Source organism: Ictalurus punctatus, chromosome 23 (assembly GCF_001660625.3).
Source record: "Ictalurus punctatus breed USDA103 chromosome 23, Coco_2.0, whole genome shotgun sequence".
NCBI lineage: Eukaryota > Metazoa > Chordata > Actinopteri > Siluriformes > Ictaluridae > Ictalurus > Ictalurus punctatus.
This window is the reverse complement of record NC_030438.2, coordinates 12,775,916-12,801,023: the sequence shown is the minus strand read 5'-3', so window position 1 is coordinate 12,801,023 and position 25,108 is coordinate 12,775,916. Positions and strand designations below refer to the sequence as shown.

Here is a 25,108-nt window from a genome sequence, read left to right as displayed (position 1 = left end):
ATTCCACCACTGAGGAACAGTTAGTTTGAAGGTTCTGGAAAGGGACCTTGAGCCACTCTGAGTAGGAACTACTAAGCGTCGATCGCAGATTGCGTGAGGGAACGTAATCCTTCAGGAGAGAGTTGAGGTAGGAGGGTGCTGTTCCAGACAAAGTCTTATAGGTGAGCATCAAGGCCTTGAATTTGATGCGGGTGGCTACAGGAAGCCAGTGGAGGGAGATGAAGAGGGGTGTGACATGGGTTCTCTTGGGCTGGTTGAAGACGAGGTGTGCTGCAGCATTCTGAATCATCTGAAGGGGTTTGATGGAGCCGGCTGGGAGGCCCAAAAGTAGTGAGTTGCAGTATTCCAGTTTTGAGATAACAAGAGCCTGGACTAGTATCTGTGTAAAGGTTTGAGGTCAGGGCTCTGTGCAGGACACTCAAGTTCTTCCACTCCAGCCTTGGCAAACCATGTCTTCATGGAGTTCACTTTGTGCACACAGGTATCGTCATGCTGGAACAGGTTGGGCCTCTTGGTTCCAGTGAAGGGAAATCATAATTTTACAGCATACAAAGAGACTCTATACAGTTGTGTGATTCCAACTTTATGGCAACAGTTTGGGGAAGACCCACATATGGGTGTGATGGTCAGGTGTCCACAAACTTTTGGTCATATATATCTCAACTCTCAATCAAGTAACTATTTCATGATGTGCCATTTTTATCTATCATGGCTTATGATTTTAGAAAATGATTGTTTAAATAATAAAAATTTAAATTGTACTTGTCTTTAAGCAAAATGAACCTCAAGCATCTCATTGTGCATTATGCATTTTAGTGTTTTGTGCCAATGACATTTGTTTCCTTTAACATTTAAGTGTCTGTAATAATATCATCATCATCATCATCATCATCATGTGCCTGTCCAGACCGTCTGTGACCTTAAACCTTTCCTCCTGACTCTGATGAACCACCAATTCCTCTTACAGTACAGTGTTTCAAGCATGACTCCTAGTTTATCTGTATGAGTGGATCCCCCCCCCGCCCACTTTGAGGGTGGGGGAAAAATGAGAATATATAGTCCTGTGGTAATCTTATATGGCCAGACAATTGTCTTCTACAAAAAAGAGGAAATATTGGCTTTGGATTGTTTGGGTGAATGCAGTTTTCTCTACAGTGGATATGAAAATCCCAGGTTACCCATTTCTGCTTCATCAACAATAGTATGTTGTGTTTAATGCACATGTTTTTCAAGAGAATTCTCTTGGCCTCTTGTCCAAGCAGGCTTTTGTGTGCTATAGACACAACATTGTCAAGGCTCACTAAGGCAACAGTGTTCACCTAACTGTGATTGTGATTAAGATTAGAGCTGAAAATGATCAGTGCTCTAGGACTGAATACAACAGATGTAAGTGAAGGCAGATTCAACAGAAGTTCCTTGGTCATCATGTACTGGAGCACTAAATCATCTTTTGTGGCAAAAGATTTGCTAATGGCACATCCCGGCTTTGATGCTGTCGGCCTTTTTCCCAAGAAACATGTTGTGGTGTGCAAATTATTTCCAGAGTATTCATTAGTGACAGATATTGTGTATGCTCTGCAAACAAATGGATATGAGCATGAAATAAATGTTGCCGCAGCAAGAACAGTGTCATGCTTTTGCTTTTGGCCACTGCTTTTTACACGGAGTGTGTGTACGTGTGTGTGTGTGTGTGTGTGTGTGTGTGTGTGTGTGTATATATATATATATATATATATATATATATATATATATATATATATATATATATATATATTTTATATATATAATATATATATATATATATATATATATATATATATATATATATATATATATATATTATATATATATATATATATATATATATATATATATTATATATATATAATATATATATATATATATATTATATATATAATATATATATATATATATTATATATATAATATATATATATATATATATATTATATATAAAATATATATATATATATATATATATATATATATATAATATATATATATATATATATATATATATATATGTGTATATGTATGTGTGTATATATTACAGTATCTCACAAAAGTGAGTACACCCCTTACACTTTTGTAAATATATGATTATATCTTTTCATGTGACAACACTGAAGAAATGACACTTTGCTACAATGTAAAGTAGTGAGTGTACAGCTTGTGTAACAGTGTAAATTTGCTGTCCCCTCAAAATAACTCAAAATAATCACACAGCCATTAATGTGTAAACTGCTGGCAACAAAAGTGAGTACACCCCTAAGTGAAAATGTCCAAATTGCGCCCAAAGTGTCAATATTTTGTGTGGCCACCATTATTTTCCAGCACTGCCTTAACTCTCTTGGCCATGGAGTTCACCAGCACTTCACAGGTTGCCACTGGAGTCCTCTTCCACTCCTCCATGACGACATCATGGAGCTGGTGGATGTTAGAGACAGTGAGCTCCTCCACCTGCTGTTTGAGGATCCCCCACAGATGCTCAATAGGGTTTAGGTCTGGAGACATGCTTGGCCAGTCCATCACCTTCACCCTCAGCTTCTTTAACAAGGCAGTGGTCGTCTTGGAGATGTGTTTGGGGTCGTTATCATGCTGGAATACATGCAGGGATCATGCTCTACTTCAGTATGTCACAGTACATGTTGGCATTCATGGTTCCCTCAATGAGCTGTAGCTCCCCAGTGCTGGCAGCACTCATGCAGCCCCAGACCATAACACTCCCACAACCATGCTTGACTGTAGGCAAGACACACTTGTCTTTGTACTCCTCACCTGGTTGCCGCCACACACGCTTGTCACCATCTGAACCAAATAAGTTTATCTTGGGCTCATCAGACCACAGGACATGGTTCCAGTAATCCATGTCCTTAGTCTGCTTGTCTTCAGCAAACTGTTTGCAGGCTTTCTTGTGCATCATCTTAGGAAGAGGCTTCCTTCTTGGATGACAGCCATGCAGACCAATTTGATGCAGTGTGCGGCGTACGGTCTGAGTACGGACAGGCTGACACCCCCCCAACCTCTGCAGCAATGCTGGCAGCACTCATATGTCTATTTCCCAAAGACAACCTCTGGATATGACGCTGAGCACGTGCACTCAACTTCTTTGGTCGACCATGGCGAGGCCTGTTCTGAGTGGAACCTGTCTGTTAAACCGCTGTATGGTGTTGGACACCGTGCTGCAGCTCAGTGTCAGGGTCTTGGCAATCTTCTTATAGCCTAGGCCATCTTTATGTAGAGCAACAATTCTTTTTTGCAGATCCTCAGAGAGTTCTTTTCCATGAGGTGCCATGTTGAACGTCCAGTGACCAGTATGAGGGAGTGTGAGAGCGATGACACCAAATTTAACACACCTGCTCCCCATTCACACCTGAGACCTTGTAACACTAACAAGTCACATGACACCAGGGAGGGAAAATGGCTAATTGGGCTCATTTTGGACATTTTCACTTAGGGGTGTACTCACTTTGTTGCCAGCAGTTTAGACATTAATGGCTGTGTGTTATTTTGAGGGGACAGAAAATTTACACTGTTACTCAAGCTGTACACTCACTACTTTACATTGTAGCAAAGTGTCATTTCTTCAGTGTTGTCACATGAAAAGATATAATCAAATATTTACAAAAATATTCATTCTTCCAAGCTGATCTGCAGGACTGATGAACAGTTACCGTTATTGCTGCACAAGGGGGTCACACCAGATACTGTAAGTAGTTCACGTAATTTGCCGCTCACAGATATGTAATAGTGGATCATTTTCCTCAAGAAATAAATGACCAAGTATAATATTTTTGTATCATTTGTTTAATTGGGTTCTTTTTTTTTCTTTCTTAAATCTCCTTTTAGGACTTGTGAAAATCTGATGATGTTTTAGGTCATATTTATGCAGAAATGTAGAAAAACTTTCAGGCACCACTGTGGCTATAGCTTAACTTGGCTCTGCATTTAGGTGTCTTTTACTTATGACCTGGAGAGTGTGACACTCTTGGAATGTGTGACTTATAATTGTCTGTGCTTGCTACCACTACATACAGGGCAGTAATAGTGAGCATATGTGTGAGACCTGTCATTGGTTGTATTAGAAACACTGAAGACCAAGTTAAAATAGTACTAGTGTGTCTCAGATTCAGTGTTGTTTATATACCAGAATAACATTTAAATATTCACAGCAGACTATCTCTTCTGGAGTAAGAGACCTTGAATAATATAAACATTAACTTCCACTGATTGGCTCAGAGCATGTGCAAGTGTAAGAGTAAATGTACAAAGCCAGTAGTGTTTGACATTAACATATGCACACACACAAAGAGTGTGTTAAAGGTTAGGGTCACAGCGGTAAAGGTTACAGTGGTATGCAAAATATTTTGCACCCTTGCCCAGATGACACATTTTCTTGCTTTATGCTGTGAAATGAAGTAAACATAAGTAATTAAACATTTCCTGCAAACATTAGTGCACAGTTAATTTATATTTGATGACATAAAAAGCAAAAGGAGGGAAAAAACAGTAATTGTGGCATGTGCAAAACTTTGGACACCCTGCTAACTCAGTACTTGGCATCACCCCCTTTGACAGATATCGCAGTCTTTCTATTCTTGTTTCTAGTTTTAGAGATATTCTTGCACCATCTTGCATGTTTGTAGCTCTTAATGATGTTCAAATTGGGGGACGGCCATTCCAAAAGCTTCACCTTGCATTTCTTGAAGTCATTCATGGTGGATTTTGAGGTTGGCGTTGGATCGTTGTTCTGTTGTGGATGTCAGCCTCAGTTTCCTGACTGGCTGTGTCACATTTGCTTCCAGGACTTGCTGATTATACAGTAGAATCCATTCATTCATCTGCCAGTGCAGTGTTTCCTGTGCCGCTGGATGCCATTCAACCCCAAAGCATTGTAGAGCCACCCCCATGTTTAACATTGGAAATATGTTCTTTTCATCAAAGGCAACTCCTTTCCCCCCCTCCAAATGTACCTTTTGGGGATTGTAGAATTTTTTATTTTTTTCCCCCCAATTTATTCCTAGTGTTCACATTTCCTTCTGAAAGATTCATGTAAGATTTCCTTCTGAGGACAGCTTTCCTTAACTGACATTTCCTAATGACATTTCAGACAGTGGAAATTGTGAGCTGGAAGTGCTTTGATATCTTTTTTTTATAGACTTCCCCTGTTTTGTAGGCATCAAGTAGATTTATTTTCAGATCCTCAGACAGCTGCTTAGAGCAGCCCATGGTTGTTTGAAAAGTCAGAGAATTTTTTATGCTCCATGCTCCGATGACAATTCTTGATCTGAGTAGTGAGTCAATTAAGGCCTAACAAATTAATTTGGTTCAGAGACTTTAGAATTGGAAAGGTGTCCAGACATTGAACATGCCTTTAATTGCTTAATTTCCATGAAAATTCAAAGTAACTGTGCAAAAAAATTGAGGAGTTTTTTTTTTTTTTTTTTTTTTAATAGTTTGCTGCAGAGGTTGTGTTTACTTCTTTTCACTTAAACAAACACTCAAACACTTCAGGGTTGAATGCCATGACATTTAGCTTAAGCTTTCTATTCATATACTATGCCAAATACACAATGTGTAAAGCTGGAACAATAATGTTTTTATGTCTTCTTATATTTCACAATAATAAGAAGAAAGATATTGTGAAGGATTTACTGTCACATGTACAGCACTGCTTAGCGATTTCTTTCAGGAGGGATATTTAAGGGTTCGATGTTGTATATGAATGTAAATGAAAGATGTTTTTTAATAACTACTGACAGCCAACAGGTACTTAGTGATGTATTTAATGCATTAATTAAATCTTCCTTATTTTTGTTGTTTCAGTTCACCAGGCTTGTAATGCTCCTTTGTTACTTGGTTAACTTCATCTTAAGCACGTTATTTAATTAATGAATGTTTGCCAAAACAAGGTGTGGGTGATCACAATTCTTGTTATCATTTCTATGATGCACGATACGCATGTATCACAATATATAGGTTTACTCACAAACTGCCAGCAATATAGTAGTTTTGCATTAAAATTTTTTATAGTTGGTTATAAATAATAATTTTGTTTTCATAAATAAATGAACTGCATGAAATATGAGCAATAAATGAACTAATATATAAAGTTAAAACTTTACAGTTTTAAAGAATAAGCACAATATTTTAAAACAAATTGCAAATGTTATAAAAAGATGTATGAAAACATTTTATTTTTAAAAACAAAACCATAATAAACAAGATATCTTAGAAAAGTGTATTGTGACATTGTTTGGTCATATTATTATTATTATTATTATTATTATTATTATTATTATTATTATATGGTCATATGGCTCAACTCGAACCAAAACAATTCTTATCTGGCAAAATATAAGAACTAATTTGTAAATTAAAGGAATTAATTTTTATTTGAATCTCAGATGTACAGTCACGGGGAAAATAAAGTTTACCCTCCTTCAATTCTATGTTTTTATTTATCACAGCCTAAATAACACCTGAGGTTATCTGTTTGTTTATATAAGTTGGTGAGGACCACCCAATTGTTATTTAGGCCTTTAAAAATAAAAACATAGAATTGAAGGAAGGTGTATTTTTTTTTTTCCAGTTCGACCCCTTCACTGGTCCATTTGCTCAAACTTTAACAATGATGTGTGTGGAGCGACCATTTTAGGGAACTCTTTTACTGTTATGGCTATGCTGTAAAGTTCTGCAATATTTAGCTGCATTTTGACATCATTAAGAATTTATATTTTATATATCTTAAACTACCTTTTCAATAAAGCCTGTATCATGGGATGAAATGTAAGTAAAACGTATTGTCTTTAGTAACTTGGTCCTAGTGGTTACTAATAAATCTAGTTGCAGATTTTGTTTCACTAGTGTTGTTATGGTGACAGGGTCAGTTCTTACTTGGGTGAAAATCAATATGAGTAAGCCGATTTTGCTTTCTGGAAAATTCTGTAGCCTTTGTAGTTGCACTCGGATGGATGGATGGATGGATGGATGGGATGGATTAAGACTTTTCTTCACAACTTATGATTTCTCTGTCTATATATCATTAATATCTTTAATATTACAAATAGACACCAGTGGGACAAGTTGATCGTTTTGAAAATAAATAAAAAATAATTCTAATTATAAAATGTTTTTTGGCGTTGTGTTCTTTGAAAACGAAACATTACAATACCTTTTGTGTATCTTTTTAAAATGATCTTGTTTTGTGGTGTCTTTTGCCTGAGGAGACTAGTTGTTGCAGTCATCTAGCCTATATCACGGAAGGTCTTCTCCTTATCTGTGCTGTAAAAGATGTCTGTTATCTGCTTCACAGTCTCAGTAGTAAAATGTTTCACATTCCTAAGCTCTATTGGGTGAGGAGGGGAGAAGAGAATTTAAAACAATGTAGAGACATGTTTAGGCTCAAAAAGTAGGCGTGTGTTTGTGTTAAGGTTGCACAATCTGGACAAATACACTCTTATAATGTGTCGTACTTTGAAACATAATCCCTGGAAATGTTAAACTTGTTTGTAATGCATATTAAAGTATTGGTGCACTTTAGAAAGCAGAGTTTAGAAGCTGTGTATTAAAAGTATGGTACCGCAGTGCTAAAAGCCGGAGATTGTCTCCTATATAGTGAGAAAACTTGTAAAAGGGAAAAGTGTGTAGCCCAGATTGGATTGCATGTTGTGAGTCAGAGCTTTAATCTTACTGAAGTTCCTCCAAGTTTTAGATTTGTCCTTGGCATATTCAAGTTGCTGTGTAATATGACCACACCTTTGATTATATGAAGTAAATTTAAATGAAGAAGGTCTTCGTCTATACCTGTTATTACAGCACACAGATAGGAAACAGTGACATGATCTAGAGACTTGGTGTACTGATTGAATTTTATTCCTTAAGCATAAGTGTTAGTGTTTGCTGGCTACGTTTCACATGATACGTTTGTTTGGCGAAACCACTTTTCAAAACAAATGTTGGTATGCATACCTTAGCTAGTCAAGTTAAATATTTGAAGATTCATAAACTGGCTAACAAATTAGGGATGCAATGATGCATGTATCGTAGCCTTTGATAAAGGCACTCAGTGTAATACGTCCGCATTTGTGATGCCACCACAACCGTGCTTCACTGTCGTGATGGTGTTTTCAGGATGATGAGCAGTATATGGTTTCTGCCAAATATAGTGCTTTGTGTCAAAACCAAAAGCTCAGTGGTCTCATCAGACAATCAAATCTCTAACCAAGTTTGCTGAGTCTCTAACATGTCTTTTGGCAAACTCCATATGGGATTTCATTGGGCTCACCACTGTTTCATAAATCTCATTTAAATGTGAGCTATGGATCTCTAACTCCTTCAGAGTTAGCCTTGGCCGTGTGGTTTCTTCTCTGACTGATGCCCTCCTTAAAGTCACTGACTATTGGCGGATGGCCTCCTCTAGGCAGAGTTGTGGTTATGCCATATTCTTTTCAATTGTAATAACGGATTTAATGTTCTGCAGGATGTTCAAAGTTTGAGATTTTTTAAATAGTTGATATTGTTTGGATTGGTCAATGGTCCCTGTGATGCTGTTTGTTAAGATATTCTCATCAATCCTTGTGTTTTCCAGGAACAGGTTTATTTATATAGAGATCATGTGATGTTCACCTGTGTGCAATTAAAACATCATTCAACTAATTCTGTGAGTTCTGATGGCAACTACTTTCACTAGAACTAATTTAGGGGTTTTGTTTGGGTGTGAATACTTATGCAATTACAATTTTGTAAGATCGTTTTATTCCTAAATTATTTGGCAAACTATATTAACTACTGTAAAGACAGGACACAATCCCAGTTACATCCAGTTCAGTTCCAGGATATAACACTTCAAAATGTGGAAACATTCAAGGGAGGTGATTACTTCTGCAGCACACTGTATTTATAATGTAATAACATGATTCAGCAAATCATATTATGGTTTGTTTCTACCCTGCATGTTTTATTTTGTTTCCATTAATAGATTTGGGTGTCATCTGTGAGGAGCATTAAGCTTAGCAAGGTAGCAGCAAGAAATTATGGAATTATTTTTTTTATTTCATTTTTACATTTAGGACATTTCTCTTAGTTTGGAAGTATAAACTGTGATCAAATACAAAATAATTCATACTTTGCCAAATTGACAATACAAACTGAACACCAAATCACATAAGTTTTGCTTAATGGGTGATGCCCTGCCACCAGGCTGAAGTGTGTGTTATTCCGTTGTGCCAGTAAGTCAGACTCTCCATGCCCTTTTCTTTTTCTTCTTTTATTTTTCTATTGACCACAATCTGAAAGTGTTAGACTCTGAATATTGTTCTGGCGGCATTGAATGTTTTGCAGAGCATTCTTATGGGAGATTACTTGGACTTGTGCACTGAGGGAGGAAAAACAGAAGAATCACTCAATAATATGACGAATGGTCTTAATGAAAAAATCCTCTTTCTGAAAATTGAATTTCAGGAATAAAAAAAAGGTTTGGCTGGAAAATGTATATTTATGTTATAAAGAACAGGTACTGTATGTTGAATTAACTGGCACCTGTTTTCCAGTCATCATACTTCTCCATCATATGCAAAGTAGCTATTTAATGAAAATGGAAATTACAATGAATATTTTGTAATATAGGCAAGTTATCATTAACAGGCTAATTTTGAAGAACATCTTAAGGGAGATTTAAATTAAGGTTATAAAGGGCAATTTATGTTCAGGTTCTCTCGTAGTTTTAGAGAACCTTTATAGACGCAATGAACATTGTAGATTGTACGGTGGTCTTTAGTGCTTTGTGAAGCCTTTAGAATTTTCTATACATCTGCATAAATATACATCTTATATCTATATATTTGCATATGTCCTAAAACATCCATTATATTTTTTACACAAGTCCTAAAAGTCGACAAAGAAAACCTAATTAAACAAATGAAAGAAACATATTCTACTTGGTCATTTATATATTGAGGAAAATTATCCAATATTAGATATGTGGGAGGCAAAAGTATGTGAACCTCTAAGATTAGTCATTAATTTGAAGGTGAAATTTAAGTTTTCAATCAATGGGATGACAATCTGGTGTGAGTGAGCACGCTGTTTTATTTAAAGAACAGCGATCTATCAGAGTCTGATCCTGTCTGTGGAAGTGTATCATGGCACGAACAAAGGAGGTTTCTGAGGACCTCATAAAAAGAGTTGTTGATGCTCATCAGGCTGGAAAAGGTTACAAAACCATCTCTAAAGAGTTTAGACTCCACAAATCCACAGTCAGATAGATTGTGTACAAATACAGGAAATTTAAGATCATTGCTACTCTCCCCAGGAGTGGTCGACCAACAAAGATCTCTACAAGAGCAAGACATGTAATAGTCCACGAGGTCAAAAAGGAACCCAGGGTAACTTCTAAGCAATTGAAGACCTCTCTCACATTAGCAAATGTTAATGTTCATGAGTCCCCCATCAAGAGAACACTGAACAACAATGATGACTCTCTGCGGTTATTAAAAATGCAAGGACACTTCTTGTAAGAGAGTAGGGGTATAACCCCGGTGTCCTGGTGAAATTCCCCCATTGGCCCTCATCTGTCATGGCCCCCTAATAATCTCCATCCCTGAAGTGGCTACATCACTCTCCACCAATAGTTGGTGTGTGGTGGGTGTTTTGGCGCACTATGGCTGCTGTCGCATCATCCAAGTGGATGCTACACACTGGTGGTGGTTTGAGGAGATTCCCCCAAACAATGTAAAGCGCTTTGAGTGTCTAGAAATGCGCTATATAAATATAAGCAAATATTAATTATAGGGCTGCAACTAACGATTATTTTCATAATCGATTAGTTGGACGATTATTTTTTCGATTAATCGGATGGGGCAAACTTTCAGTACCTTTTTGTCGTTTATTTAAAATAAAATTCACAAACTGAGTGTTACAATTATAAACATCAGACTAAAACTTTACCCAAGTGTTTGTCCAATTATATAAGACTGAAAAGAACCCGATACATACACACGCACCAGAATATATGTGATTAATTATATACGCACGTGTGTGTGTGTGTGTGTGTGTGTGTGTGTGTGTGTGTGTATGTGTAATACATATATATATATACATATATATACATATATATATATATATATATATATATATATATATATATATATATATATATATATATATATATATATATGTGTGTGTGTGTGTGTGTGTGTGTGTGTGTGTGTGTGTGTGTGTATGTATATATTTATATAAAATAATGACTTTTTATAGATGCGCAAAAAGCACTGAATTAATCTACAGTCCTAAATTAATAATAAAAACTCCCTTTCACTGCACCTTGTGGTTTCTGTTACTCACTGCCTTTAGACATATTATTTTACTTGTGATCATTATATTTTAATTAGACATTACAGATCTTACTCGCGCTCCCAGTGTGCATCACCCTGGCCTCGTTACTAATAGATCACTTCCATTATAAAAACAACAGAAGTTACACTGATAAAGCATATAATGACAATAAACTTAAATTAAACTAAACTTTTAAGCAACTCGCGAAAGCATCACTGTCATGCTCGTGCTACACAAACTCTGCTTTGTAAAGTTTGATCTTCTCCACGGTGTTTAATATAAAACGCTTCACTGCCTTAGAGGCCTTGGAGTTCGCACACTTTCTTCCTCAGTCACGTGATGATTTCGCCTCTGTCTGATGGTCACTGAGGTCATGTTGGGAATAAAAGGTAATGTTGACACCAGGTAAACTTCAGGTAAACTGAAGACAGTCATTGTCGGTGACTCTGGTATTAGGCTAAAGCTAGCAGTGTCGCATTACGTGCATATGACGTCATGTGCCGTCAACTAGGAAGTGGCTTATACTTGCACTTAGTAAGAAAAACCCGCTGGTGTTCTATTTGAGATGATATCACCTTTCTAAAATTCATACACTAAACGGTAGAGTATATAGTGCATAGTGTAAGTGTATAGTACTTCATTTGGGACAGAACTTTAGTAATTACTCTCCGAGGCGTGTTTTCGTAACAGAATTAACTTGATGAGTAAATCTCCCCCACGCCGTGCGCAGACCAACTAATCAATAAGGAGATTCGTTGACAATCATTTTCATAATCAATTATTATTGATTAATTGTTGCAGCTCTAATTAATTATTATTAACAATGGCGTGCATGCCAGGGCTGCAAGTAGAAAACCACTGCTCTCAAAAAAGAACATTGCTGCCCATCTGTAGTTTGCTAAAGATCACGTGGACGAGCCAGAAGGCAATTGGAAAAATGTTTTGTGAACGGATGAGACCAAAATAGATTTTTTCGTTTTAATGAGAAGTGTTATGTTTGGAGAAAGGAAAACACTGGATTCCAGCATAAGAACCTTATCCCATCTGTGAAACATGGTGCTGGTAGTACCATGGTTTGGGCCTGTTTTGCCGCTTCTGGGCTAGGGATGGGCGATATCGTTTGCTATATACCGGTAGAAATTCTCCCCACAATAAGAATTAGTCTTCCCGCGTTAATACTGATAAAGAATTGTCGATGACGTACTGCTGTGTGTGACCCATTTGCAGCTCACGTGCAGAGCAAAAACAACTATGGCGGAAGGCGGACGTGAAGCTGAGGAGGAGCTACCTCTACAATCTGGAACTGGTTTTGTTACAGAAAATCAGTTTTACTTTTAGATCAATGTTTCTATTTCTGAGGCTCTCAAGACTGCATGCAGCTGTCACTTGTCGCCAAAAACAGTGGTGAATTGTACTATATTTATATTGTCACTGATATCGTTTTTCCAATAAATACCAGAAAATATAGTGATATAGTTTTAAGTCAATATCGCCCATCCCTATTCTGGGCCAGGATGGCTTCCATCATTAATGGAACAATTCTGAAGTATACCATTGAATTCTAAAGGAAAATGTCAGGACATTTGTCCGTGAACTAAATCTCAAGAGAAAGTGGGTCATGCAGCAAGGCAGTAACTCTAAACACAGAAGTCATTCTACCAAAGAATGGTTAAAGAATAAAGTTAATGTTTTGGAATGGCCAAGTCAAAGTCCTGACCTTAATCCAATTGAAATGTTGTGAACGGACACGAAGCAAGCAGTTCATGTGAGGAAACCCACCAACAACCAAGAATTGAAGCTGTTACTGAAAGCAAAGTTTCAAACACTTTTTTGCAACTCCCTGATATGTAATATTGGATCATTTTCCTCAATAAATAAGACAGATTATAATATTTTTGTCCATTTGCTTAATTGTGTTCTCTTTGTTTACTTTAGGACTTGAAAATCGGATGATGTTTTATGTCATTTATTCAGAAATATAGAAAATCCTAAAGGGTTCACAAACTTTCAAACACCACTTAATCTGTGGTATTTGTTTGTGAGTGCGTTGTATGGAGCAAGTCATAAATAATGTTTTTCTTTTCTTCTGTTCTGACAGGTCTGATTGAGTGTAGAAGATGACGTCCCCATGGTGTACACTTGGAAACAAAATCACCTCTCTGGGTCTGGTTGACCTCTCCAAACGCACACATATGTCAAACTCTGGCATATCTTGTGTCGTGATATTCCCTGATAGCAGAACACACACTTTCACAGTCAGCGTGAGTACAAACAAGTGGGCGACTATGGATGTGTCTAAGACAGGAATGCAGTGTAATTAAACAATGAGAGTAGCTCTTTATTGGCAGATGAAGGGTGGTGAACATTATATTCAACTGCAATGATGCAATCTTGGCTTGGAGATACACTCTTTTGTATCAAACCTCCTTTTTCATAAATGGTATGTGTCAAACAAACCTAAAAGGCATGTGTTCTTTTTTTTTTCTTCTATGTACAGAAACATGATGCTGGGCTTTTATTATTTGACCTTGCTTTTGAACACCTGGGCATAATAGAGAAGCAGTACTTCAGTCTCCAGATCACTGAAGACACTTCTAGTTCACCTGTGAGTATATGTGTATGTGCTATACTGTAGATAGTATAAAACCTTTTCATCATTCACTTTTATGGTACAGGTTAGACATGTGCTGATAATCACATATGAGGTACTTTTGTTTTTGTATTGCTACCGGCATACAATTCAGGAGGTTAAGGATGCAGCATTTCTGTACTGCATTTCTGCATTCCAAGGGTAACTGTAAAAAGTTAGCTTCTAAGGTTTTATGGATGACCCCATGATTCTGATAACTTTGCGAGAATTTTCTGAAATTCGCAAAATCACAGAGGATGGAATAGTCGGTGTGGCTATTTCAATTTCTTCTTGGTTAAAATGCTGCCTAGTCAGAGCAGATAAATGCAAAAGGGTAGTATTTTCTTTAAACAAAATACGGTGTGGTGTGATAAAAGATTAGGTAAGTTAAGGTAATATGAAAATTTCATATCGGCACATGCCTATTAATGAATATCAATGTTGCTATATTAGTAAATTTTTGTTGCATTTCACATCTTGCATTTCAGAGGTGGCTGGACCCTAACAAACCTTTCAAAAAGCAGCTTAAAGGTAAGCACAAAACAAACACACAGGCACAGTGTTTGATAATATGTTGACTTATAAATGACATTTTTTCAGGCTTTTATCATTAAAAAAAAAAAAAAAGATCTTCATCCAGATATCTGATGGCCCAGTGATGTCACTGGCTTGATGCAGATATTAAGTGTTATTTACTTTAATTTACTTTAAGACTATCCGTTTCAATATTTTGTGCACCAATAATTGGATGGTCTGCCACCAAAGATGCCACGTTCCAAGTAGTTTATCACATCTAGATGTAAATATCAGGAAGTTCTGATCGTCTCATTCATCTTATGATCCTGAAATCCAAATGTTTTTGGTGTATAGCAAATACAAAAGTATTGGCCTTGCCATTCCAATACTTTCAAACAAATGGCAACAGACTTGCTACAGTCAGTAATTATATACATACAATCTGCACTTCAGCTACACGTACTCATTTGACCATTTATTAGGTAACAACTGCATTGTAGCTAAAGTGCAGTTTGTATGTACAGTGCATCCAGAAAGTATTCACAGCGTTTCACTTTTTCCACATTTTGTTATGTTACAGCCAAAATGGAGTAAATTTTTTTTTTCCTCAAAATTCTACAAATAATACCCCATAATGACAACGTGAAAGAAGTTTGTTTGAAATCTTTGCAAATTTATTAAAAATAAAAAAAACAAAAAAAGCACATGTACATAAGTATTCACAGCCTTTGCCATGACACTCAAAATTGAGCTCAGGTGCATCCTGTTTCCACTGATAATCCTTGAGATGGTTCTACAACTTGATTGGAGTCCACCTGTGGTACATTCTGTTGATTGGACATGATTTGGAAAGGCACACACCTGTCTATATAAGGTCCCAGAGTTGACAATGCATGTCAGCGAACAAACCAAGCCATGAAGTCCAAGGAATTGTCTGTAGACCTCCAAGACAGGATTGTATCGAGGCACAGATCTGGGGAAGGGTACAGAAATGTTTCTGCAGCATTGAAGATATCAATGAGCACAGTGGCCTCCATCATCCGTAAATGGAAGAAGTCTGGATCCAGCAGGACTCTTCCTAGAGCTGGCCGCCCGGCCAAACTGAGCGATCGGGGGAGAAGGGCCTTAGTCAGGCAAGTGACCAAAAACCTGATGGTCACTCCGACAGAGCTCCAGCGTGTGTCTGTGGAGAGAGGAGAACCTTCCAGAGGAACAACCATCTCTGCAGCACTCCACCAATCAGGCCTGTATGGTAGAGTGGCCAGACGAAAGCCACTCCTCAGTAAAAGGCGCATGACAGCCCGCCTGGAGGACTCTCAGACCATGAGAAACAAAATTCTCTGGTTTGATGAAACAAAGATTGAACTCTTTGGCCTGAATGGCAAGCATCATGTCTGGAGGAAACCAGGCACCAGTCATCACCTGGCCAATACCATCCCTAAAGTGAAGCATGATGGTGGCAGCATTCATGCTGTGGGGATGTTTTTCAGTGGCAGGAACTGGGAGACTAGTCAGGATCGAGGGAAAGATGAATGTAGCAATGTACAGAGACATCCTTGATGAAAACCTGCTTCAGAGCGCTCTGGACCTCAGACTGGGCTAAAGGTTCATTTTCCAACAGGACACCGTCCCTAAGCACACAGCCAAGATAATAAAGGAGTGGCTACAGGACAACTCTGTGAATGTCCCTGAGTGGCCCAGCCAGAGCCCAGACTTGAACCCGATTGAACATCTCTGGAGAGATCTGAAAATGGCTGTGCACCGACGCTCCCCATCCAACCCGATGGAGCTTGAGAGGTCCTGCAAAGAAGAATGGGAGAAATGGCCCAAAAATAGGTGTGCCAAGCTTGTAGCATCATGCTCAAAAAGACTTGATGCTGTAATTGGTGCCAAAGCTGCTTCAACAAAGTATTAAGCAAAGGCTGTGAATACTTATGTACATGTGATTTTTGTTTTTGTTTTTTATTTTTAATAAATTTGCAAAAATTTCAAACAAACTTATTTCACGTTGTCATTATGGGGTATTGTTTGTAGAATTTTGAGGAAAATAATGAATTGAATCCATTTTGGTATAAGGCTGTAACATAACAAAATGTGGAAAAAGTGAAGCACTGTGAATACTTTCCGGCTGCACTGTATATAATTACTGACTGTAGCAAGTTTGTTGCCATTTGTCAGCCTTCCTGTGTGTCATCTATCAATGGAAAGGAACCACCACAGGACCACTTTATAACAATTAATGGCTTATAGTCAGTAATTGTATACTTACAATTCTGTTTACTAAAATAGTAAATATGAATCATCTATTATGTCTAAAATATGTAATACATACTCACCGTCCAGTTTATTAGAAACCCCTGTGCACCTGCACATTCATGCAGTTATCTAATTAGTCAATCATGTGGCAGCAGCGAAATGCAAAAAGCATGCAGATACTGGTCAAGAGCTTCAGTTAATGTCCACATCAAACATCAGAATGAAGAAAAAGTGTGATCTCTCTGACTTTGATTGTGGCAGGGATGTTTGTACCAGATAGCCTGGTTTGAGTATTTCAGCAGTTTATGATCTTCACATGCAGCATTCTCTAAAGTTTGTACACGGGGCAGAAAAAAACAGGATGAGCGACATTTCTGTGGGTGGAAACACCTTATTGATTAGAGAGGTCAGAGGAAAATGGCCAGATCTGCTAGGAAGGATATAGTAACTCATATAATCACTTTTTACAACCATGATGAGCAGAAAAGCATCTCAACATGCACAAAAGTTTAAACCTTGAGGTGGATGAGCTCCAACAGCAGAAGAGCACATTGAGTTGTACTCCAGTCAGCCAAGAACAGGAATGGCACAACAATGGGCACAAACTCACCTAAACTGAACAGTTGAAGATTAGAAGAAAAAAAAAAAAATCACCTGGTCTTTTTCCAGTCTTCAGCTGTCCAGTTTCGGTAAGTCTATACCTATGATGCATGCTTCCTGGTATATTTGAAAGCTGTTGGCACATCAGAAACCTATGTTACCTAATATTTTGTTAATTCAAGGATTAAATATTAACCAACAGCCTGCTACCACTTTTGTAATTTGACCAAAATTCTGAAGGAGCTCCCTGTGTAAGCGCAACCAAACAAAATAATATCTAGCATGCCTTTTGGAAGTAAGCTGAAAATGAACACAGCAGCATAAATTAACTCGCATAACATGGATATAATCAGCTATAAAGAATAACTTGTGACCTGGATTAGGTCCACCGGAATATTTTATAGTTAATCAATACTGAACTGAATAGCTGGGTATAAAAATGTTTTCACAGCTGAGTCATTTTCTTCTCATAGGCCTTTCTTATCTCTCATTCTCTCAGGTTCTGCCCCCTTCTGTTTTATATTCCGAGTGCGGTTCTTCATCTCTGACCCTAACTCTCTTCAGCATGAACAGACCAGGTGTGTATGTGCATACAGTGTGTGTGCCTGTAAACATGTGTGGGTGTGTCCATGTGTGTATGTAGATTTGCATATGTTACTTATAACCCTGTAAATCTTCTTTGCAGGCACTTTTATTTTTTGCAGATTAAGAAAGACATTCTCGATGGCAGGTAATACAGATCTAGTAGTTTTACCATTCAGTCAGTCAGTGTGTACTGTCAAATGTAAATATGGCCCATGCTACATGATTCAGTTAAGACTATTTTTTTTAAACCTTAAATGATATGTATTTAATTTAAGCTGTTTAACAATTGTAGTGTGTCCCCTAAAGAGAAAGTAAAGGCTGCATATCCACCATTTGTACAGTCATACTGACAAGTGTCAGTAAAAGTGATTTTGAATATTTCTGTTTTTAAATGTAATGTCTTTTACATGCAGGTTAAAGTGTCCATTAAGTTCTGCTGTGGTGCTGGCATCCTATGCCGTTCAGTGTAAGTTTGATATCCCAAACATTCTCATTGAAAGAACAGTTGTAATATGTCCTAAACAATGGTGGTGCAGTGGGTAGCATTTCCACCTCAGCTCGAGGGTCTCCGGTTTGATCCTGAGCCCAGGTTACTGTCTGTGCATAGTTTTGTGTTCTCCCCATGTCCATGTTTTATTCCTTCCACCTCATAAAAGCATGCATGTAGAGAGATTAGCTGTGCTCAGTTGCCTTGTGTGTGAATAAATGTGACAGTGTGTGTGTATGGTGTCTAGCGATGGACTGGCCACCATGACCCTGATCAGGATTTGTGGTTACTGATCAGATAAGATGAATGAAGGATGAACAATAGAAGAACAATAACAATGAATTCTATTAATAGCACTCTTTTTGTTTTATAAACAGCTGAATTTGGAGACCATGTTCCTGAGACTCCTCCTGGATATCTTGACCATATCCACTTTCTTCCTGATCAGGACAAAGACTTCCTTTTTAAAGTGGAGTCACTGCATCCTCAGCACAAGTATGTACATGTACACAGAGTACAAACTGTGGTGGTAATGGATTTGTGGATGTGCATGTACCATGTGTTGGTGTGTATTCACCTGTACGTGGCTTTGAGTGTGTGTGAGAGGGGTGGAAAGAGTGAGACTGACTAACTGTTTGCTTATGTGCATTCCAGAGGCCTGTCTCAGAGTGAGGCAGAGTTGTGTTATCTGAACACAGCTAGAACCTTGGATCTCTATGGAGTAGAGCTTCACAGTGCACGGGTAACACATCCATTTGATTGTATCAAAGATTTTGATTAACAGTTTTTTTTTCAGTGCTTTCATTAGGTAATAAAAGGAGGGAAGGAGAGATTTAAAATACTTAAAAGTAGTACCAAATGATTATTCTCTTTCTTAGGATGCTAGTAACCCATGTCTCTGGGTTGGGATTGCATCAGGAGGCGTGGCCATGTTTTGCAATTTGGTTTGTTCCAATTTCTTCCCCTGGTGAGTTATCAAGCAGCCTCTTTTCTGACTATTTGATAACACTGTTGTAACCTGCTCATGATTTACGATCAGTCAGTATTAATATTTTTACAACCCGTACTGTAAGACATTATTTTATTAGGATGTTTATTGACAACAGTTTGGTGCTATTTATATAGTTTAATGTTAGAACAAATACAATCAACATCAGCCAATCTGTTTCTCTAAAGAATGAATCGTATTTTAACTGCGGTTGTATTGAATATTCAGCCGTATTTCTCAGGGTGTTTTCCCAAAAGAAAAGCTTTACTGTGAGTACACAGCTCATTGTGTACTCTGACACAATGCAGAATGATTAATGTTTCAAATGTTTCCTCACAATCTTAACAGCTGATTTCACATGACTTGAAGTATTTCAACACAGTCCTTGGTTCTTTGAAACTGGACATGATCCTAGGTGGTTAAAGCTCCCTAAAATGTTCGGTCAATTTTGACTGCACAGTTTATTGTACAGAACAAACTTTAACCATCATTTATTCATCAAGGTCTTATTAATAGTCATATTACAATTTCAGTATTTAGCCATATAATCCTGTCATTCTGTCCATATAATGCAATCACTAGTTTGACTCATGAAATGCTATTAACTCCTATTTTTAGAGTCCATTTACTAATCATTAAAGTACACCTTTTTTGCTAATCGGTTTTATGCTCAGGATCAATATAATCAAGATTTCATTCAAAAGAAAGAGATTCTTCATCCACCTTCGGCGGAAACATGTAAGTTTGTAGAAGAACAGGTGAAGTACCACACAGTTGGTTTACTTAACAACTTTGTTTTTGCCGCTCATGCAGAAGTTGAAGTGTTTTTGCTTTTATGTAGGGGGAGGTTGGACAACAAGTTGTGTCTTTGTCCATGTCCAGCTCTCGTTCCTGTAAAAACCTTTGGCGATCCTGCGTGGACCATCACACATTCTACAACAGAAAAAACTCTCATGCAGTCTCCAAACCTAAGTACATTTTCACACTGGCAAATCCACCTATGATTTCTGATTTCATTTTGCTTTTGGGTTCCACCAGTGACTGTTTCTTGATGTGGGTGTGTTGTAGGTCTGTCTCTCTGTATCGGAAACTAGTAGGTGAGGTGATGTGGAACCCTTTAATAAAGTCTCTTTCCACTGAACATCTGGAAACCAAAAGTCTCCCCTCTAGATCTCCACCCAGTACACCTAACTGGTACTGTGTTTTATACAGATATTGATTATAAATACTGATTATTAATAGGTTACAGTAGTTGTCTGTTTGATTATTGAATAGATATTGTCCCTGTTTTAGGCGTAGCCCTCGTTTGCGTCATGACTTTCGTAAGCCACGTCCATCTTCTGTAGACAATCTTACCAACGACATGAGTTATGTGACAGAGAGTGAAGATGTGTTCTATACTTACAGGTAAACAATGGCCCTCATTTGCTTTGTCTATACATTATTTACTAGAATTTCCCGATTGTAATTCAGGTGCTCAAGTCAGTAAACAGTACAAATTTGTTTAATGAAGGAAAGCTCAGGAAGATGAGAAGCCCAGCAGTGTCCAGTCCCAAACTGATGACACTTTGGATGAGGAAGATTGGCAGTGTCTCTGGGATAAGGTGAGTGGAAACTTCAGGGAGTATGTACAGTCATCTTATGGAGCAAGAAATTTGGCAAGAGATATACATACACACGCACACACACCTAAGGATACCAGACAGCAATTTTGGATGCTATCTGGGATTGCTTTAAATCTCGACTTGAATGTAGCCACAATGTTGTTTTAGGGCTAGAAGTATCATGGAAAGTTTGACTCACAGTTGAGTGTAGCTAAGGAGGTATGGTGAACAATTATTTTTCACCACTAAATCCTTCAAATCACAGTAATCATTCTTTTATTGTACTACACATACTAATGCATTTATTTAGAGCACACACAAATCAGTGTAGACACATTTATTGATAGCCTTAATACATTTTGTATGGAACATTTTATCATACCAATTAACAATAGAAATGCGAGAAATGGTTAGCGATGCCACAATACTCTGGGCGGGTATCGGGTCGCAACCAGCAAAAATTGGTGGATTGGAAAAAAAATATGAATTTTATTTGATCATGTAACAAATTGAAAATATTAGAATAGGATTTTTTTTTTTAAATTGAGCTGGAAGTGTTTGCGTATAAAGAGACTTTTGTAAGGATTGATTTTATTATATTTATACTTAATTATATTTATTATACTTGCAGTGTGTGTTTTTTTTTTTTTAAACCTCATAACAAATTCATGTTTTTAGCTATGCATTTTCTTCATTTAAGTTGTTCAGTTAAAACATCTTTTTAAGCTTAGTAGTTTTAAAAGAAGAAAATATTGGATGGGTATTGGTATTAACTGATACTTATGGTTTTTACTATCAGCAATTGTATAGGAAAAGAAAAAGTGCCATCTCTAGAAACAGTAATAGCTCCATAAATATGTGCAGCAATGTCAGGGAAATTTCCTTTCATTTCATTTTTTTACTTTAAACTATATATGTAGAATTTGCACATTATTAATTACCTGGTAATTCCATCAAATCCAAACTGCTGACTAATGAAACATATCCATACATGCTAATATTTTAGCATATATTAAATATTTTATTTAAATATGTAAACTTAAATATTTTATTTTTATTTAAGTTGGGCACATGAAAATCACTGCAATGTGGAAATGGAATGAAAAGAACCGGCTTCTTTTTCTTCTTCTTTTCTTTTTCTTATTATTGCAGGATATGGCAGCTGATGGGGAGCTTCTGCTAATCAGAATCAGCCCTGACAAAGATGGCAAGTTTGGATTCAATGTCAAAGTGAGTGTACTCTGTTATTCTTATGTGTGTGTTTGTGTGTAATGACCAAGTTTGTTTTGCTCATGGCATTACACATTATGTATTATTGAATAGTTGTTTATTTTAGGGAGGCGTGGATCAGAAGATGCCTTTGGCGATCTCTCACGTAAACCCTAATTCTCCGGTAAGGAGTATGAACAGATTGGGTTTGCAGACTTCTTGCACCACAACATGTAATACTATATGTAGCTCTGCGTCTTTGTTGCAGGCTGGTCACTGTGTGCCTGCATTGCTGGAGGGAGATCAAGTGCTCTTGATAAATGGGCGTGACATTTCAGAACACACACACCAACAAGTGGTCATGTTCATCAAAGCCAGCAGAGAGTCCCACAGCAAGGAGCTTGCCCTGCTTGTACGCCGAAAAGGTTTGTTGCAAGTAATGTGAAAGTGAATGTTCGGCTTTGGCAAATGTGCTAGGTAGATCATTCAGTTCAGCTAGTGTTTTGTCTGATCAGTCCTTACCTTACTTTGAAACAGTTGGCTTGTATTGATCATCTCTATTGACCAATATTTTCCAGTCACTAACTAGACAAGGAGCACTTGTTACATACATCACTGTGGTTCGATGAATAACTGTAATTGTTCCATGATAACTGTCAGGAGTGGTGATAATCACTTCTGCACCTTCACACATACCGAGACCTTATAACAAGTCACAAAGTGACACGATGCAGTATTTGCAATCAATACTGCTCTTATAGAGTCAGGCAGTCGTGGAAAATTTGCAGAGTTCTCATTCATAATGACAGGGAACCCTGGCAGTTATCCAGGGTTCATAGCACTATAGTTACATATGTTACTAGCATTCTATGAATCTTTTTTAACCACCGGGGTGGTGTGAATAACCTGGCTAATATATGCAAAATGTCATTAGAGACCGACACACTTTAGGCCTAACTGAAACCCTTTTGAGAACGGTTGTAATAAGTTTCTGAATCTCCAGAGAGATGCCATCCATTGTGCTGTGATGTGCAGCCCTGACTGCTACATATAGCTTTATTGAAGACGGGTCTTCCGATTGTCTAACGTTCTATGAAAAAAGATTTTTGGAACTGGACAGTGGCCAGTTGTGGGCCAATGCATCCTGTCACAGAGACTTGACTGTAAAACTTTGAAGTCCTGTCCCTAGAAGGCAGATGTTAAAAAGCATCTGTCTTTTTGGGTGATGGGAGAATTGGCACCATGCCGATCAACAGAAGTGAAGCCGTTCTGTGGTTGCAAAGCAAAACAAGGGTGGATGGAAACTGCCTTCCATCTTCTGAACAAGAACGAATGTTGAGTAGAACACTGTTCTGAACCATGGGGTAGACCTTTTGATTGTATGTCTGACTTGTTGGGGTGTGATATCGATGAGGCCCTGAGGACAGCAAAAGTTGTGGGCCACAGGGCCACTAGCTGCTTAAAGTCCAGGGAGTGTGGAAATTCCAACCAGGTGAGGAGAACAGAGGCACACCCAAATCCAACCCCAGGATGCATGTCAGTGTTGGCTGGCTAATTTAGCAAGGTCAGTGGTAAAAGCATGCAATATGCCACTAAAAACCACTAAGCCATTGTAGCAGCTTGTACTGACAAGCACACTGGTCGATGACTACTTGTAATGTGAATTTGAACAAAAAAAATAAGATTCCTTTTGTGTACATGTGTAGTCTGACATGTATGAGGCCAGAAGTAGAAAGGGAATGATAGCTGTATGACAGTGTAATTTATTTGAAAATACTATGTCATACATCACTTTGTGACTTTGTTGGAAGGTCTTGGCATATACGCACGTGGTGATTCTTGCGGTTCCTGGCAGTTTGGAGGTGTGAAATAGAAGCAGCTTACCTAATGCTTACTAAAAAAAAAGGATACTGTGTGTTTATAGGCATCTCTTTGCGAGCTGAAACACCACTACAATTTCCTGGCAGTTTTAGCCTTCAAGAAGAAATTCCTCCATCTCCTGCTCACCCATCTGGAGAGACACTGCACGAGTCGATGACCCGTCTGGAAAGGGGACTGAATTCTGGTACTTTGCTCATGAAATTTGAGGTCAGTATATACAAGAATGTGTCCTAGGCATGTCTGCCTGAAGTATGTGTGCACGTTGGTTGATGATCCTTGCATGTGTGTGTTTTGATACTCACAGAAGTTACACAGGAAGAAAGCAGGACTGTTAATGTCTTGTGCAAAGCTGTCTGAGAACATGGAAAAGAATCGGTACAAAGATGTATTACCGTGTAAGTTTCTTCTGATGTCAAAAAAATTGGCACATTTGTTTCTTCTTGACAGGCAAATTTATGAGTATTGAACCGATTCACAATTCTGGAAAAGCCATTATCAAAATAATTATGGTTTGTGATTTATTTTTTCTACACGTGTCAGCAGTCAGTGCTTCAGTTATTATTGTATTTTTAGATCCTTTTTGTTCAGCATGTCTAAAAGGGTTTTTGAATCTGAACCTGAATGTCTTCATTGTTTTGTGATTATGATAGAGCTATGTTATGATTACAGATGCAAAGCTCTGAGATGTGAGTGGATTACAGTTATAGTCAAATGTATCATTTTATTTTATTGTGTGAAAGGTTTCTGTTTCGGTTCAGACAAAATGCTCTTTAGAAACTAGTTCGATGAGGCATTTTTAGATAATCCTTAAATCACCATTTCCTCATTCTTTACTCTGTCTCTCCCTTTAGATGACATCACCAGGGTGGTGTTACAGACGGAGGAGGATAATTACATCAATGCGAGTCATGTGAAGGCTAGTACACTCACACACACACACACACACACACACACACACCCACACCCACACCCACACACACCCCAAAACAAAAACATATA

At 37.7% G+C, this 25,108-nt stretch overlaps 1 protein-coding gene across 3 annotated transcripts in view; it reads left to right on the top strand.

The window, feature by feature from the left end:
- Positions 1–25,108, top strand: part of ptpn3 (protein tyrosine phosphatase non-receptor type 3) — a 48,325-nt gene that overhangs the window by 6,037 nt on the left and 17,180 nt on the right. Inside the window, exons 2-21 of one of the 3 annotated variants that reach the window (XM_047150137.2) lie at positions 3,667–3,729; positions 13,453–13,615; positions 13,852–13,959; positions 14,472–14,514; positions 17,855–17,933; positions 18,041–18,085; positions 18,354–18,406; positions 18,805–18,922; positions 19,082–19,169; positions 19,306–19,394; positions 20,090–20,153; positions 20,257–20,609; positions 20,709–20,822; positions 20,929–21,019; positions 22,172–22,249; positions 22,356–22,412; positions 22,497–22,653; positions 24,153–24,316; positions 24,414–24,504; positions 24,961–25,025. In XM_047150137.2, the coding sequence (XP_047006093.1) occupies positions 13,472–13,615; positions 13,852–13,959; positions 14,472–14,514; positions 17,855–17,933; positions 18,041–18,085; positions 18,354–18,406; positions 18,805–18,922; positions 19,082–19,169; positions 19,306–19,394; positions 20,090–20,153; positions 20,257–20,609; positions 20,709–20,822; positions 20,929–21,019; positions 22,172–22,249; positions 22,356–22,412; positions 22,497–22,653; positions 24,153–24,316; positions 24,414–24,504; positions 24,961–25,025 (2,001 nt within the window). In that variant the 5' untranslated portion in view covers positions 3,667–3,729; positions 13,453–13,471. The remainder of the gene's footprint in view (positions 1–3,666; positions 3,730–13,452; positions 13,616–13,851; positions 13,960–14,471; positions 14,515–17,854; positions 17,934–18,040; positions 18,086–18,353; positions 18,407–18,804; positions 18,923–19,081; positions 19,170–19,305; positions 19,395–20,089; positions 20,154–20,256; positions 20,610–20,708; positions 20,823–20,928; positions 21,020–22,171; positions 22,250–22,355; positions 22,413–22,496; positions 22,654–24,152; positions 24,317–24,413; positions 24,505–24,960; positions 25,026–25,108) is intronic. The other 2 variants (XM_017453178.3, XM_047150136.2) reach the window with 2 other exon arrangements.